This window comes from Fundulus heteroclitus, chromosome 20 (genome assembly GCF_011125445.2).
Source record: "Fundulus heteroclitus isolate FHET01 chromosome 20, MU-UCD_Fhet_4.1, whole genome shotgun sequence".
Classification (NCBI taxonomy): domain Eukaryota; kingdom Metazoa; phylum Chordata; class Actinopteri; order Cyprinodontiformes; family Fundulidae; genus Fundulus; species Fundulus heteroclitus.
In genome coordinates, this window is record NC_046380.1 from 7,613,423 (window position 1) to 7,628,065 (window position 14,643).

The window sequence follows — 14,643 nt, forward strand, 5'->3', positions numbered from 1 at the left end:
TCAGCTCCTATGCTCCACTTATCTGGAACAAACTTCCAGAAAACTGTAAAAGTGCTGAAAGTCTGAGTTCCTTTAAATCAAGATTAAAAACACATTTGTTTAGGATTGCCTTCGACTGTTCTAGTTAAACTGTTTTACTAAAACATCATTAGTTCAACTTTGTAGTCCAACTGTTTTTAATAATTGCTTTTAGTTTCCATTTTCCCACGTTTTATTTTGTTTCTACATTTTATTCCAACTTAGTTTTATTCTGTTGTATTCTCCTATATTTTAATCATGTAAAGCACTTTGCATTGTTTTTGTAGTGAGCTTTTAATCCTCAACAAAGAGAGCAACAGAAACACATTTGCATCATAACTGTTCGGCTGCTTTTACGACGCAGTAGCATGTGTTCAAGAAGAAGCAGCGGAGTAAAAAGTAAACAGATACGAGCAGCGGGGTTTCTGCTGCTCCAAAGCCGCCGGTTGGTTACTCAGCTGCAGGATATGGGAGAAGAGAAAAGTAAATACTGGCTACTTTTCTTCATGCTGCACGTCGTTTAGGTTGTTTCACCACACCTCTGATGTCACACAAGCCAATCCTAGTCCTAAATAGACAATTTATAAATGTGCTTTTCTTGTGTTTCTTGTTTTGTCTTTGTAACTTTTTTGGAATGATCATGACCTGGATGACTGAGAATCTCCAACAGCTCATTCACGGCCCTTTTTTTTTAACACACATCTACCCAGTGAGGATGAGGCTCTATGAGACGCACGCAAAGATCTGGTGCGTATCTGAGGTAATGTGGTCTGTTATCTCGTCCTGTGTTGTGTAGACATGAACATCCAGAGACCGAAGCGGCCGTCTTTTTATCGGTAAACAGCAACTGCGGTCACTGCGCGGCTGAGGTCTAGGTAGGGCTAGGCGATATGGATTAAAAAATAAATCTCTGATTTTATCATACCAAATCCGATTAATCGATTTTTTTCCTCCTTTTTGTTTCATAAAAAGAAATTATTTTAAAACCTTGCTTTTATGTCAAGCATTTTGTCAGAGAGTTGACCTGAATTCAAATTGCAACTAAAAACAAGCTGTGAAACAAGCTTGTAAAACAAGATGGCAGCTGTGCCATTATAAACAATGAAAATATAACAAAACATTTGCTGCTAGTGGTATTACACATTGAGCTGAGAACAGGCTTCACTGCACTTGTAAACATCAAACCAGGTAAAAAAAAAGTAAATAAGTAAATGAAGTACCTCGTATTATGGTAAAAAAAAAAAAAAAAAGGTTCTACTTAACAATATTTTGACAATACATTTGCCTAAACATATATTCAACATCACATGCTGTTCTCTTCATGGGAACCCAATGAGTGTATCCAGATTTTCCAAAAATGAAATCTTAAAGAATTGTAAATTCGAATTAATCGATTAAATCGATTTATTGCCCAGCCTTAGGTCTGGGGCCTAAAAACATTTTACGCGGATTTCCTTCTCGATGGCGACGTTTGGCTTTGCAGTTCACCCGAGACAAGAGAAGAAGAAGAAGGGAGCGCGTTGATCGTACCTGATAGGGGTAACCGTACCAACAATGCCGCGTATCCCACATCCACGGAGACTGAGAGCAGAAAACAGACAAAGGCCCGTTAGCAGGGAGAGGCTTAAAATGCTGCAACACAGATATGCTCAGCTGGTCAGCTACCTGCCACAGAAACTGCAACCCATAAATAAATATGCCCAAATAAAATGAAAATCTCCACCTGGAAAGAGAACAGAGAAAAAAAAGAAGACATTTCACCACAAAGGGAATCATTAATCCACGTGACAGTTAATCCCCGACCGTTTAACCCGTTCTGGCCGAGCCTGAACTCAGGTTAGCCGCGACCGCGCCGGCTTTCAACCCACATGCTCTCGCAGAACTTGGTGTGTGTGCTGGGTTTGTCTTGATTCCTGCGGTGCCGGAACCAGCGCTGGACCTTTCGCACCTCCCAGTCCAGCTGCTTGGACAGGCCATCCAGATGGCGAGAGTCTGGATTCTGTGGCCAGAGGGTGGAAAAAAATAATAAATTAGCCTAGAAGGAGGAGCTTGACCCAGAAAAAGAAAAACAGACAACATTGATTTCTATTTTTATCCTGGCGCGTATCTGCACGCTTTTCTTTTGGCTTTCACTTTGCTGCTGGGACGCATGAATTAACCCACTGAGGGACAAAACAGGTTTTTTTTCTACCTTTTATATCTAATCTCAGAGCCTTTGACAGAATAATCTGTTATCTGTCCGTCAGAGGGGAACCTTTACTGTATCAGCAGCAGTGAAGGGGAAAGGGAAACGCTCAGATAGACATGTTAAAGAATAAGTAATAATAATAATAATAAAGTATACACTAAACAATTGTGTAATATACAGAAATATGCAAAGATACAAGGCAAAAATCATATGAAACAGATTCAGTCTGATGTTATCAGTTAGTAGCAAAGCCAAAATTAACTTTTTATCAATGTTTGGTTACCAAGGAAATTATGGTATTGCAGCTAGCCTAAGGCTACGTTCACACTGCAGGGAAATGTGACACAAATCCGATCATTTCACCCCAAAAAAAATCAGATTTGTGCCACTTCCACATATGATACTAATTCTGACAGGTATATTTTTCATAGCACCCACAGTCTGAACGGCCATGTCGCGTTTTATCCGACTTTTTCCTCACTCTCCTGTCTCTTCACTACACGTCCACACACAGCATCAGCAGCTAGCGCTCAACAGAAGACTGCCGCTAATAAACATTTAGTCTCGCTACGATGTGGAATATATATCGGCTCCCATTGCTCAGTAGCTTTCTACTAATATTCAATTCAATTTATATAGCGCCAATTCATGAAACATGTCATCTGAAGGCACTTTCCAAAGTCAAATTCAATCATATTATACAGATTGGTCAAAAAAACTTTCCTCTCTAAGGAAACCCAGTTGATTGCATCAAAGTCCCAACAAGCAGCATTCACTCCTCCTGAAGAAGCGTAGAGCCTCCATTGTTGATGGCTTTGCAGCAATCCCTCATACCGAGCAAGCATGAAGCGACAGTGGAAAGACGACGGCTGGTATCCACGTTTCTTTAAATTTTGTTAAGAGTTTTTTTTTTTTTTTTAACAAAAGTTTACTGAACACTTCTAGAAAGAAGCAGTGTGCTGCTGTGTGACGTCTCGTTGTCTGTGTTGTGGGTCACTTTGCGGTCTTGAACCCTTCAGGCTGCAGTATGATGGCGGTCACATTTAATAGTAATATGAACGGCAACCCAATAAGTCTGATTTAAGCAAAAAAATAAATAAATTGAGCATTAAGACCTGCAGTGTGAATGTAGCCCAGGTTTTATTTTATTGTTGCTCTAGGCCTGTCATTTTATTTTTGTTGGCTGTATTTCATAGTTTTAAAGTTTAATGTAGAGGATTTGCCCACCGTATTAAAAGCCTGACCAGCTTTTAACTCGCATTATCCAAAACTTGTACGGCTGAAAACACCATCAATTTAATCCAATCAGTAAATTATGAAAATGCTAGCATAATGTGTTCCTGAAAATTTACGAGGTTGTTCCTCTTTTTTAAAAAAAAGGGTAAAACTTTAAAAAGTTTCATGTTTGAAAATGATTGCGTACACATTTTCCTAAATATCCCACTTTGAGGACGGATAGCTGCAACTCTACTGAACCGCTCTGGTTACACTATTGCAGAAACAAACGTAATTAAGTCAGTTTTACCCCTTCATGTAAGCATAGCGCTCCTAGGATAGAGCAGCTAAAGAAAAATTAATAAAATAAAACGCATATAAGCAGCTAAACGGTAAAATCATTTTATTTAGCTGGGTTGAGAGAATTTTAATGAATCTAAATGGGCTAAAACGGATTTACATTTTGGAGTTATATCGGTCCGCATAAGTCTGGAAATGCTTGGAAACAAAGGCGTCGGCAGCCGATTTTGCCGGCATAATGTGTAGGTGTGTCAATTATCTACAGCAGCCTCTTCTCTGGAAGCCAGAGACCAACCTTTGTGATGGAGGTGAAGACTTTCTCCAGCAGCACGTTGGGCTGGGCTCTCCGTCCGCCGCCCGGCTGGATGTGGAGACGTCGGGCGCAGGCGCTGGCAATAAATCTGCGGAGCGAGTCAGAAATGGAAAATCACTCCCTTGCATCATGACGGACGAGCTTGGAGGCGAACGTTAAAGCAAATAGTCATCAGGTAATAAAAGGCTTTGACCACATAACCTGCGAATAAACATTCACCAGGCAGGAGAAGGTGAAGTTTAGACTCCTGCTGGACGTCACTTCAAAGCTTAATACATATACATGGTTTGAATAAAAGGAAAACTTATGTCCCCGTTTTTAACTCTGAATATAAAAAGCGAGAATGAGGAGCCAGACTTTGGTCTCGCCGCTGTAACAAAGTGCAGCGTTGCAGAATAATATAGACGCCCTTCAGAGGACAAGTTAATGATCAAGTAGAACAACTGGACAAACGAGCTTCATGAAAACTGATATATAATAAAAAAAAAATTATCTTTACACCCTTCACTCCAAAGCAACATTCATAAAAAAAAAAAAATACTTGATCAAACATTTACAAGGTCAGTGGCCAAAAAAAACATACCTCGAGTCTTTTGTAACCATCCGCTGTGAAACTCCTTAGATGATAATTAGGCAAGGCAAGGCAAATTTATTTATATAGCACAATTCAGTACAAAGACAATGCAAAGTGCTTTACATGATTAAAATATAGCAAAATAAAACAGAATAAGAGCAAGTAGGAATAAAATATAGAAAGAAAATAGAACAAAAAAGTGGTGATTCAGTTAACTAGGACAGTTGAAGGCAATTTTAAACAAATGTGTTTTTAATCTTGATTTAAAGGAACTCAGGCTTTCCGCACTTTTACAGTTTTCTGGAAGTTTGTTCCAGATAATTGGAGCATAGGAACTAAATGCTGCTTCTCCGTGTTTAGTTCTGGTTCTAGGTATGCAGAGTAGGCTGGAGCCAGAAGACCTTAGTGGTCTGGAGGGTTGATACACTGATAACAAGTCTGTGATGTATTTAGGTGCTAAGCCATTTAAGGATTTATAGACTAACAGAAGTATTTTAAAGTCTATTCTCTGAGATATAGGGAGCCAGTGTAAGGACTTTAGAACTGGGGTTATGTGCTCTACTTTTTTAGTCTTAGTGAGGACGCGGGCAGCAGCGTTCTGGATCAGCTGCAGCTGTCTGATCCACTTTTTAGGCAGACCTGTAAAAACACCGTTGCAGTAATCAATTCGACTAAAAATAAACGCATGGATTAGTTTTTCTAGATCCTGCTGAGACATCAGTCCTTTAATCCTAATTACACAAAAACAATCTGCTGGAGCTGCGTACATAAAAAAAATAAAAATAAAAATCTAAATTCTGCATTTTTATTTGCAACCTGGCTCCATCTAAAAGCCTCCGCCTTGTTTAACAGACCGTTGTCCTGTTGCTAGACGCTTATTCATTAAGTACGACGTTGGAAAACGGGGGATTTGTCGCTCTATAAATCCTGTTGCCACTATTCTTCAGCGGGGCTTCAGTAAAAAGTTAATTTAAGGGCTCAAGCTTTCTATCCAGTGTTTTCTGAGGTTGTTCCTCTTTTTTAAAAAGGGTAAAACTTTAAAAAGTTTCATGTTTGAAAATGATTGCGTACACATTTTCCTAAATATCCCACTTTGAGGACGGATAACTGCAACTCTACTGAACCTCTCTGGTTACACTATTACAGAAACGAACGTAATTAAGTCAGTTTCACCCCTTCATGTAAGCATAGCGCTCCTAGATAGAGCAGCTAAAGAATAATTGATAAAATAAAACGCATATAAGCAGTTAAAAAGGTAAAATCATTTTATTCAGCTGGGTCGAGAGAATTCTAATGCATCTGAATGGGCTAAAACGGATTTACATTTTGGAGTTACACTGCATAAACGGAACTTAAAATAAGTAAAAATGTTCTTAAAATCAGTGTATTTGTCCTTGATTTGAGCAGGTAAATAAGACGATTTGCCAATGGAATAAGATTTTTGCACTTAAAATGTGAACAACTCTCCATCATCTTATTTCAAGTGCTGGATGTCTAATTATCTTATTTTAAGGGTGAAAATAATCATTCTATTGGCAAAAAATCTTATTTACCTGCTCAAATCAAGGACAAATACACTAACTTTAAGAACATTTGACTTATTTTTAGATGCGTTTTTGCAGTGTACATCGGTCTGCATAAGTCTGGAAATGCTTGGAAAGGACATTTAAATAAACGAGGGGCTACAGGGTATTTAGTTTGCTCTGACTCTTCCGCAGGGAGGATTCGCCGATGGCCCGAGATTTAACAATCAAATCTTTTTCCGGCCTTCCACCGCCGGCACTCACGGCAGATTTAGACAAATTCTCGAAGGCGCACTCCAACGAGGATTTGCCTAATTGTGCCTCTGGAGAATGCAAAAGAATATTGTAATGCTTTAGTGAAACCTAAAGTTTAGAGAGCGTTGTTTTCTCCCCTCTGAAATTACATAAACAGTAAAAACAACAAAATACATTTCAGTACAAAGCTACTAAAATGATGGACTGCAAAATATGACGCATTTTTCGTTGATTTGTGTCACATGTTTCTATCGTTTATGTGAAAAATGGGTGTTGTGGTCTTTAATTCAACATCAGATGTATTTTAAATAAGCCCCTATTTTGTGTTGACATGTTTTTTTTTTTTTTGGGCTTTGTTTTTGCATCTTGAGCTATCAGTGCATTTCAGGGCTGGGACACTTTCATCATGGGCGAACACCGTTTCCTCAGGATAAAAAGAACAATGTTCTAAGAAGCGAGTACAAGTTCCTGTAAAGTGAGAGACGGTAAAAACGGGAGTTTCACAAGTTTCAGTTTTTGGACTTTACAAAAGCGTCAAGGAGTTTTGTTTTGTCTGTTTTTTTCTGTTCTTTTTCCTTCCAGCTGCTCTACTGATTAGCTGGTCAGGATTTCCTCCAGGATTTATTTAAAGGCACTTTCCAAAGTCAAATTCAATAAAACCAGACAGATTAGTCAAAACGTTTCCTCTCTAAGGAATATGTTATATGGTAATAGTGGATGATCTGTCTTCCCTGGATGATGTCACAGCTAACAGGACACCAGACCAGGTGTACCTTCTATGAAGAGGAAAAATGACAGAACAAAAAGTTAAAAATGAAATAATCAAACAATGCAGATTGGAGAGCAGTAGGAGAATTCAGCAGAGTGAGAAAAACAGACCCTGGTGTCCTCCAGCAGCCTAAGCCTATAGCAGCATAATCCACACTACATAGAAACAAACTGTAACAAAAAGACAGCTGACACAGGCACACAAAGTAAACGAGGTGACCAAGTGATTAAAGCTCTGTGTGAATCAAATTCAGGGAATTATTTCAGTGCAACAGTTTCAGAGACTACTTTAAAAACTATATTACGGCCACTTTGCGTGTTCAACTTCGCCTTTATGCATGCATGATTTATTTGGAAACGGAGTGCCGTGGGTCTCCTCTCGGGGCGAGGCGACAGCTGTGGTGTGCCTGTGAGACAGCGCCGAGGGAAATGACTCCAGAACGACTGGTGCTTTCAGGAAAAGTTGCCATTAACACAGAAAAGGTCGTTAGATTTGTTGCTAGACTACTCACCTTTTGAAAAAATAAAAAAAAGTCACTAGAGTGGTCTGAAAAGTCGCTAAATATAGCAACAAAATATATATAGCTAAATGGGAACACTGGACATCGTCTCTAGTTTTACCTCTCTCCCGTTTCATGGTATTTTAATTTATTTTAAACTGATTATAGTTAGTAAAAGTGTGCAAATGTAGGCTATTAGGACGATAATTCAATAACAATATGTGTGGAGCGATAGGGAAAATAGGGTCAACAAAAGTTAAATGGAAGAACAGTTTTCCATCCTTTTGCATTCTAGCCTATCATGTAGGTTAATACTGCAGTCATTACATCTTCCCAACCAATCACAAATGCTACGCCACCAAGCTCCGCCCCCCTTCAAAGAGTTCAGAGAGCACACATACTTTTTGTCTTTATTAAAACGCTGCACTTACAATGTGTGTGCACCATGATCTATTGCATTTAGAGGAACCCTTGGGTGGTGTAGCTCTTCTTGGTGCCTTGTGGTGAGATGCAGGTTCACACACTGAGGAGGGTCACATAACCCAAAGGCGACGAAAAGATCAAATCTAACTGCTATTCATTACGCAAAAAGCAACCCTCAACAAATGAGCACAACACGAGAACCAAATGTTCCACATCTATGTAAATTCAGTCAAGACAAAGGAGAATAGTGTTCAATGGACAAACTGGAATGCAGGTCAAACAGACCCGGTTTAAATCTAGCAGGACTTGGATTTAGGAGTCACATTAGTCCTTTTTCACTAAAAGTCCTGGGATTTCATTTTTACCTGGGTAAATTGCGTGCTTTTGGTTTCCACTGCTCTGAAAGACCATGGATAATGTATTCAAAACAGCCTAATGATGTATGAGGAAGTTGTGACGGAAACTGCACCACGCCTCCAGTCCAACAGGTGGCGGTGATAAGAAACCGAAGGCATCAGCAGCAGTTCCCGCCCTTACCTCACCACAACAATGACAATGACAGCATGAAGCACAGCTCTATAAAAAAATAAAAAGTTTTGCCCCATGTTGTTTTGAGCTACGTGGAACTCCAGCAGTTGTTAGAGTTAAGCAAAATAACCTAGGCCATTTGGTTATTTTGTGGCCTTGGAAGGAGGAAGAGCTTTTCCGTCTCTCTCTTGTCCTCGTTTGATCATTTTAACGGTTAAAGTCATCTAATACACTCAGTTTTTTTTTTCTTACGTTTATTTCATACAATTCAAAATTAAAATCTGACATTTAATCTGAAATGTATTTACTTACACAGCTGCATCCACGACCAGCTGAATAACACAACATACCGGGAGGTTGAACGGGGTAAATTAGTTTAACAAGCCACCAACTCCTACCAGGAAAGTTCTCGTCAGCACATTTCAGCACAACGGCCCGTCAACCTGAAAGTTGTCAAAACTACGCTGCAATTAGACCATGAGTATAGCAGTAAAAGAGTGTATTTAAAAAAAAAATAAATAAAAAAAGTCTGATACACTTAGTTTTTATAGTTACTCTTACATTGTCTACCCTCATAACTGGATTACTTCAGATATAAAGAGTTTTTTTAATTGAAAATAGAAAGCATAACAGGGGCAGAGGGGTTGCTACAATATTTCATGATTCACTAAACTGTAAGAAAGCTTTTCTTGGAAAATCTGACTCTTAAATATTTGGGAACTGAGATAAAAGGCCATGAACAAACTGACACTCACGGTGCCTCCAGACCAAACACCTTTTGAGCATCAGGGGTATCGGGTTTACATGCAAAGTCTATGTTGGGCGACTAATCAGAGAGGCTCCGAATCCACTTTGTGACATAGTGGGATATTTTCCAACAGGAAAAATATTTTTACTTCCGATCACTGATAAATGTTAACTTGCAGCCTCTTGATTTCATACGCAATTTTCCAAAGAGTCCGGCAGAGGAAAAGAACAGAGTAGTTCCTCCCAACGGAAGCCACTTTGCCAGAAGCCAGAAAAAAATTTCTTCATTGACTTTAATGAGCTTTTATCTGTTATATGAATTGATTGTGACTGTTTAATAATTGTGGGAGATTTCAACATCCATGCCAAAAGACAGATGCAGAAAAGCTGTGTGGTATTATCTTAAACAAAAACATCAACAATGGTCACGTTTTATTCACTACAGACTCACAAACCCTCCTGTTACTATTCCTGCTGAATGCCACCCTAGCAGGGCCTGCAATGAATTGGCCGACTTCTTTTAGCAGAGAAAATTCAAAGAATTAAAGGCTTAATCTGCACATCCATGTCAAGTCCACTCCTAATGTTGTGCTTAAATATAAATGCAGAGAAAATGACTACATTTCAACTACTTAACTGTAAAAGCTCATAAGAAATTCAGTTAAGCTCCTACCTACAACCTTCCAGGAAAAAGTCCAGCCTGTCATTGCGTCTAAAGATAAGATAAGATTCCATCTGCCCTGATCCTGTCATTAAACAACTGATAAAAAAAAGAACAATCTTAACAAATCATATCTGCAGAATTACAGGAATGTCCTTTTCTGTTGGACCTAAATGCAGCATTTGACACTGTTAACCATGATATATTATTAAAGCAACTGGACAGCTGGGTCAGACTCTCTGGCACGGCAATCAATTGGTTCAAATCCTACCTAAAGAAAAGGGACTTATTTGTGTCAATAACTAACTTCTCATCAGAACGGACAAAAGTCACACGTGGGGTACCCCTAGGTTCAATCCTGGGACCCCTTCAACTCAGTATCTATATGCTCCCACTAGCTGAGGTCATAACAAGACTGGTTACCATAACTATGCAGATGATACTCAGCTTTACATTACAATACCGCCAGGTTACTCTGAACCCATCCATGCACTGAACAGATGCTTAGAACATAAACACACGGATGTGCCAAAACTTTCTCCAGCTGAACAGAAACAAAAACTGAAGTTATTATCTTTGGACCTAAAGAGGAACAAACTAGCATCAGCACACAGCTTCAATTATTACAACTACAAACTAGCGATCAGGCCCAAAATCTGGGTGTAGAGATTGATTCAGACCTGAACCTTCAAGGACACTTAAAGACAGTCACAAAGTCAGCCTTCTACCACCTGAAGAACATTTCCAGGATTAAAGGACTGATGTCCCAATGAAGTTTAGAGAAACTCCTCTATGCGTTTATCTTTAGTCTCATTAATAACTGCAACGGTTTCTGATCCAAAATGCTGCTCGTGTTCTCATAGACTTGTAACAAATTAAAAACTAGCTAATGCTAGTTAGCTTATGCCATCCGGGAGGTTTATAACTTAGCTGATGCATGTTCAAGACCATTACTGACCATTCTATGTTGCTCTCAAACATCTGTATCATACTGACCATTACGCATAATTTTGACAACTTTCAGCATAACGGCACGTCACAACGAAATCCGCCTGCGAGAACCCTGAATTCTTGCCTAAAAACATCAAAAGTTTTTGTGTGCGTCACTGAAAGGGTAATATATCAAACTTCAACAGTTTTTGCCACCATTGAGCATTCATTTGTACAATCTCTTTCGACCCAGTCGCTCAAAAATCCCCGAGGTTATCTGAAAGTCCCCCCAGACCAGGACCTTTTGCCCTGGTTAAGTGTGGACCTGTACATTTTTCATTACTCTGGTAAAATCGTGTCAAAAAACTCAAAGAGGCCTTTTAAAGTCCTTGGAATGGCTGAAAGTCCCAGCAATGGAAAAGGGGCTGGTGTTAGACTAGACAGATGGGTTTCGTGTGTCATAATTTGTTAAACATTACTCAGAGCAATTCAGATTTTACTGTTAGGTGAAGAAATATAGCTTAACAAGCACAGTCAATTCGGCAGCTTTCGTGTTTGATGTTTTGATTCACCTATAAGCACAATAACGACCAGATGTTGAATGGGCTGAATTGCGTAAGTCTGATTTACCCTGAAGTGACACCACAGTTTAGCTTTCCAACAATCCAGTAAATTCTTACTCAATCCCAACGGATGAGCTAAACGATGACCTGACGTGGTACAGATACGGGCAACAACCTACACCCAGACTCTTGTCTGGACAGGTCCTTCAAATTTCTGGTTGAAACAAAGACGACTCGCCATAAATCCAATGAAAGCTAAAGCACACAGTCCTAATAAGTAGACAGTAGTAACAGAAAGGGGGGAAAAAAAAGTAAAAGTTAACCTATTTATGTCTTAAATGTCAGAACATCCTTGTTCCTTCTCAGAAACTGACCCCTACCAACATACACAAAGGCCGTGACCAACTCACAGGCTTGGTGACGTCTGTTTACACGGCCAACCTGAAGCTACAGGCTACCCTGAAACCGTCCCAGGGCTGAAACACAGGCTCAACTCTGTTCCTGGCCCCCCGACTGGATTTAATTGTGGCCTTCCTTTGACTTTAAAAGCATGCCTTTCCAAAGCAGAATTGAAATTTCCGGAAGATAAATTGTCACATACACATACTGTAAATGACCCAGACTATTTGTTCTAACTGATATTTGTTAGATATACTTTCACTCATATATTGTCTTTTGTTTTTATGCCTAATGTTCCTGATTCTTCCGTTTTTAAGTAATAAATTCTACATTAATAGTGAATTACGGAAAAAAGGTTCACGGGGCTTTTATTTTGAAGGCATGTTTTTCTATTTCCGGTTCCGGTAAAACGGAAAGAAGCGCTACGTTCCAACGGCCGTACCTAACGGTACGTACCTAACGGCTGTACCTAACTACTTCTTAAAGGACATTACGGGTTCCCATCCACATTTTTTATGGCATCTAGCTGGAAGCCGAACAGGTATAATTTGCTTTGTTGTGTAGTTTTATGTTTATAATGACTAAGTTTATTAGAGTTTACATATCTAAAAGAAGTTTGAATAAGCTAATGCTAGCTAATGGCATTTATCCTTTATGGTTTGTTATGTAAATATGAAACATGGTCATATGTTAATTGGAGTAATTTTGTTTTATTTATCTACAGCTCTTACGATGTGTCTATGGTGTCTGTTTCTGTCTGTTAATAAATGGGTTGGAATACCCCACCATAGTCCATCAGTCCTAATCAATGAGTGCATCGTCTGAATAAAGTCTGGCTAGACTGCTACACATACTGAGACGGGCGCTGAACAACGCACAAGAAAAGTGTGTAAATGCACAACAATAACGTCCTGTTTTAGGTATATACACTTGCTTCCTCAATAGGGTGAAATACCTACTGAAGTATAAGGAAACAAGTAGTGGCTAAGTCCGGCTAGCTGTAATCTCATGCACGTCTCAGTTTGTAGTCTGCTAACCCTGTGATGGGCCTTATTAGAGCATGAACACATAAAGCAGCCTGGCTGCTCGCCGCTCCAGTGTCAGGGCCAGGAGCAAAGCAATGATTAAGATCAAACAAGAATGAACTGGCTGAGAAGAAGAGGGGGCTGGGTGGGCTGCACTCAGCCATCTTTTTAGTAAGCAAGAAAATACCAGGAAAACTCTGTGTTTCAGGGACAAAAGCAGCTCAAGATGGCGCAAATTAAAAACGTTTTAAAGCTAGTTGGAGACAATGCTTGCAGGGTGTGCAGCCATGTTCATGCAGAGAAGCCCCCTGTGAGGGTGGATACTGGTTTCCTGTTTTTTTTTTTTTCCCCCAGTCTGTTGCTTGATTTATTGCATCATTCCTGTAGTTGAACGCATGGCAGATTCAAAGGTCTCCGTCTAGTAGAACCTGTTCTAGCACACGGTGCCTGACAGCTCGGTGGCGTGACTCTTCACCGCTGTCGGCTCGTAGGCGCAACACGCCTGACCCTCCCACTCCGTACTTTTGGTGCTCCTACAAGTTGCATCAAGGTGTCTAATGTTACATTAATGGCTCACCGACAATGGTAAACTCTACCATCTTCGAGTCACGCCCTCACCCATTACGGAACAGCAAAACAAAAGATCCAATAGACACAACGCAGAGCTCTGGGAACAATACTGCCAAAGCAAACTACATTGTGCTCACTGCTGCGGTACTGATGAAACATTAGATTTGATTAGGAAGACGGTAGCGGAGGTGGAGCTGCGTGTATTGCTCCAAACAGTTAAAAATGTACCGCGGGTGTAAAAATTTATGCTGATTGCATAGCTGATTCTTGCGTGTGCTGCTCAAATGTGAGACACTGAGAACTGGGCGGACAAAAGAAGAACAATTACTACAGTGTTAGGAACTTGGACTGTCATGTTAACTTCCTGAAACTGTTTAAAAACGTAACATGATGCAGATATAAAAGCGCGCGTGTGTGTGTGTGTGTGTTCTTGTACTTGCAGCTGAGCGAGAACACACTTTCATGTAAAGCCTTTTGTTGGTCCTCGCTTTTATTCTGGGCTCAGTTTAGCACAATTAGGTTTAGTTTAAGGTTTGGTATAAACATGTAAAGGTTAGCGTTAGGCCATAGAAAGGCTTGAAGATGAATGGAACTCTATGGAAGACAAGGCACGGTCCTCATTATGTACATTAAATATGGATTAGTGTGTGCGCGCGCTCGTATGTATTTTATTTATGTATGTTCATTTTTGGAAAATCTGGATTTTATTTTGCCAATACACTCATTGGGTTTCCATGAAGAGAACAGCATGTGATGCTGAATATATGTTTAGGCAAATGTATTGTCAAAATATTGTTAAGTGGAAACCTTTTTTTTACCATAATACGAGGTACCTCATTTACTTTTTTTTTTCTTCCTTTACTTAGTTTGATGTTTACAAGTGCAATGAAGCCTGTTCTTAGCTCAATGTGTTATACCACTAGCAACAAATGTTTTGTTATATTTTCATTGTTTATAATGGCACGGCTGCCATCTTGTTTTAAATGTTTCACAGCTTGTTTTTAATTTCACTTTGAATTCAGGTCAACTCCCTGACGAAATGCTTGACATAAAAGCAAGGTTTTAAAATAATTTCTTTAATTTCTTTTTATGAAACAAAAAGGAGGGAAAAAAAATCGATTAATCGGATATGGTATGATAAAA

General features: G+C 39.5%; 1 protein-coding gene across 2 annotated transcripts in view; it reads right to left on the bottom strand.

Moving 5' to 3' along the window:
- The window catches only part of cers5 (ceramide synthase 5), a 34,441-nt gene that overhangs the window by 12,735 nt on the left and 7,063 nt on the right, over window positions 1-14,643 (bottom strand). For both annotated transcript variants that reach the window (XM_036152226.1, XM_036152227.1), the window contains exons 2-5: window positions 4,017-4,122; window positions 1,887-2,017; window positions 1,684-1,741; window positions 1,549-1,599 (exon numbers count right to left, since the gene is read on the bottom strand). In XM_036152226.1, coding sequence (XP_036008119.1) covers window positions 1,549-1,599; window positions 1,684-1,741; window positions 1,887-2,017; window positions 4,017-4,122 — 346 coding nt within the window. The remainder of the gene's footprint in view (window positions 1-1,548; window positions 1,600-1,683; window positions 1,742-1,886; window positions 2,018-4,016; window positions 4,123-14,643) is intronic.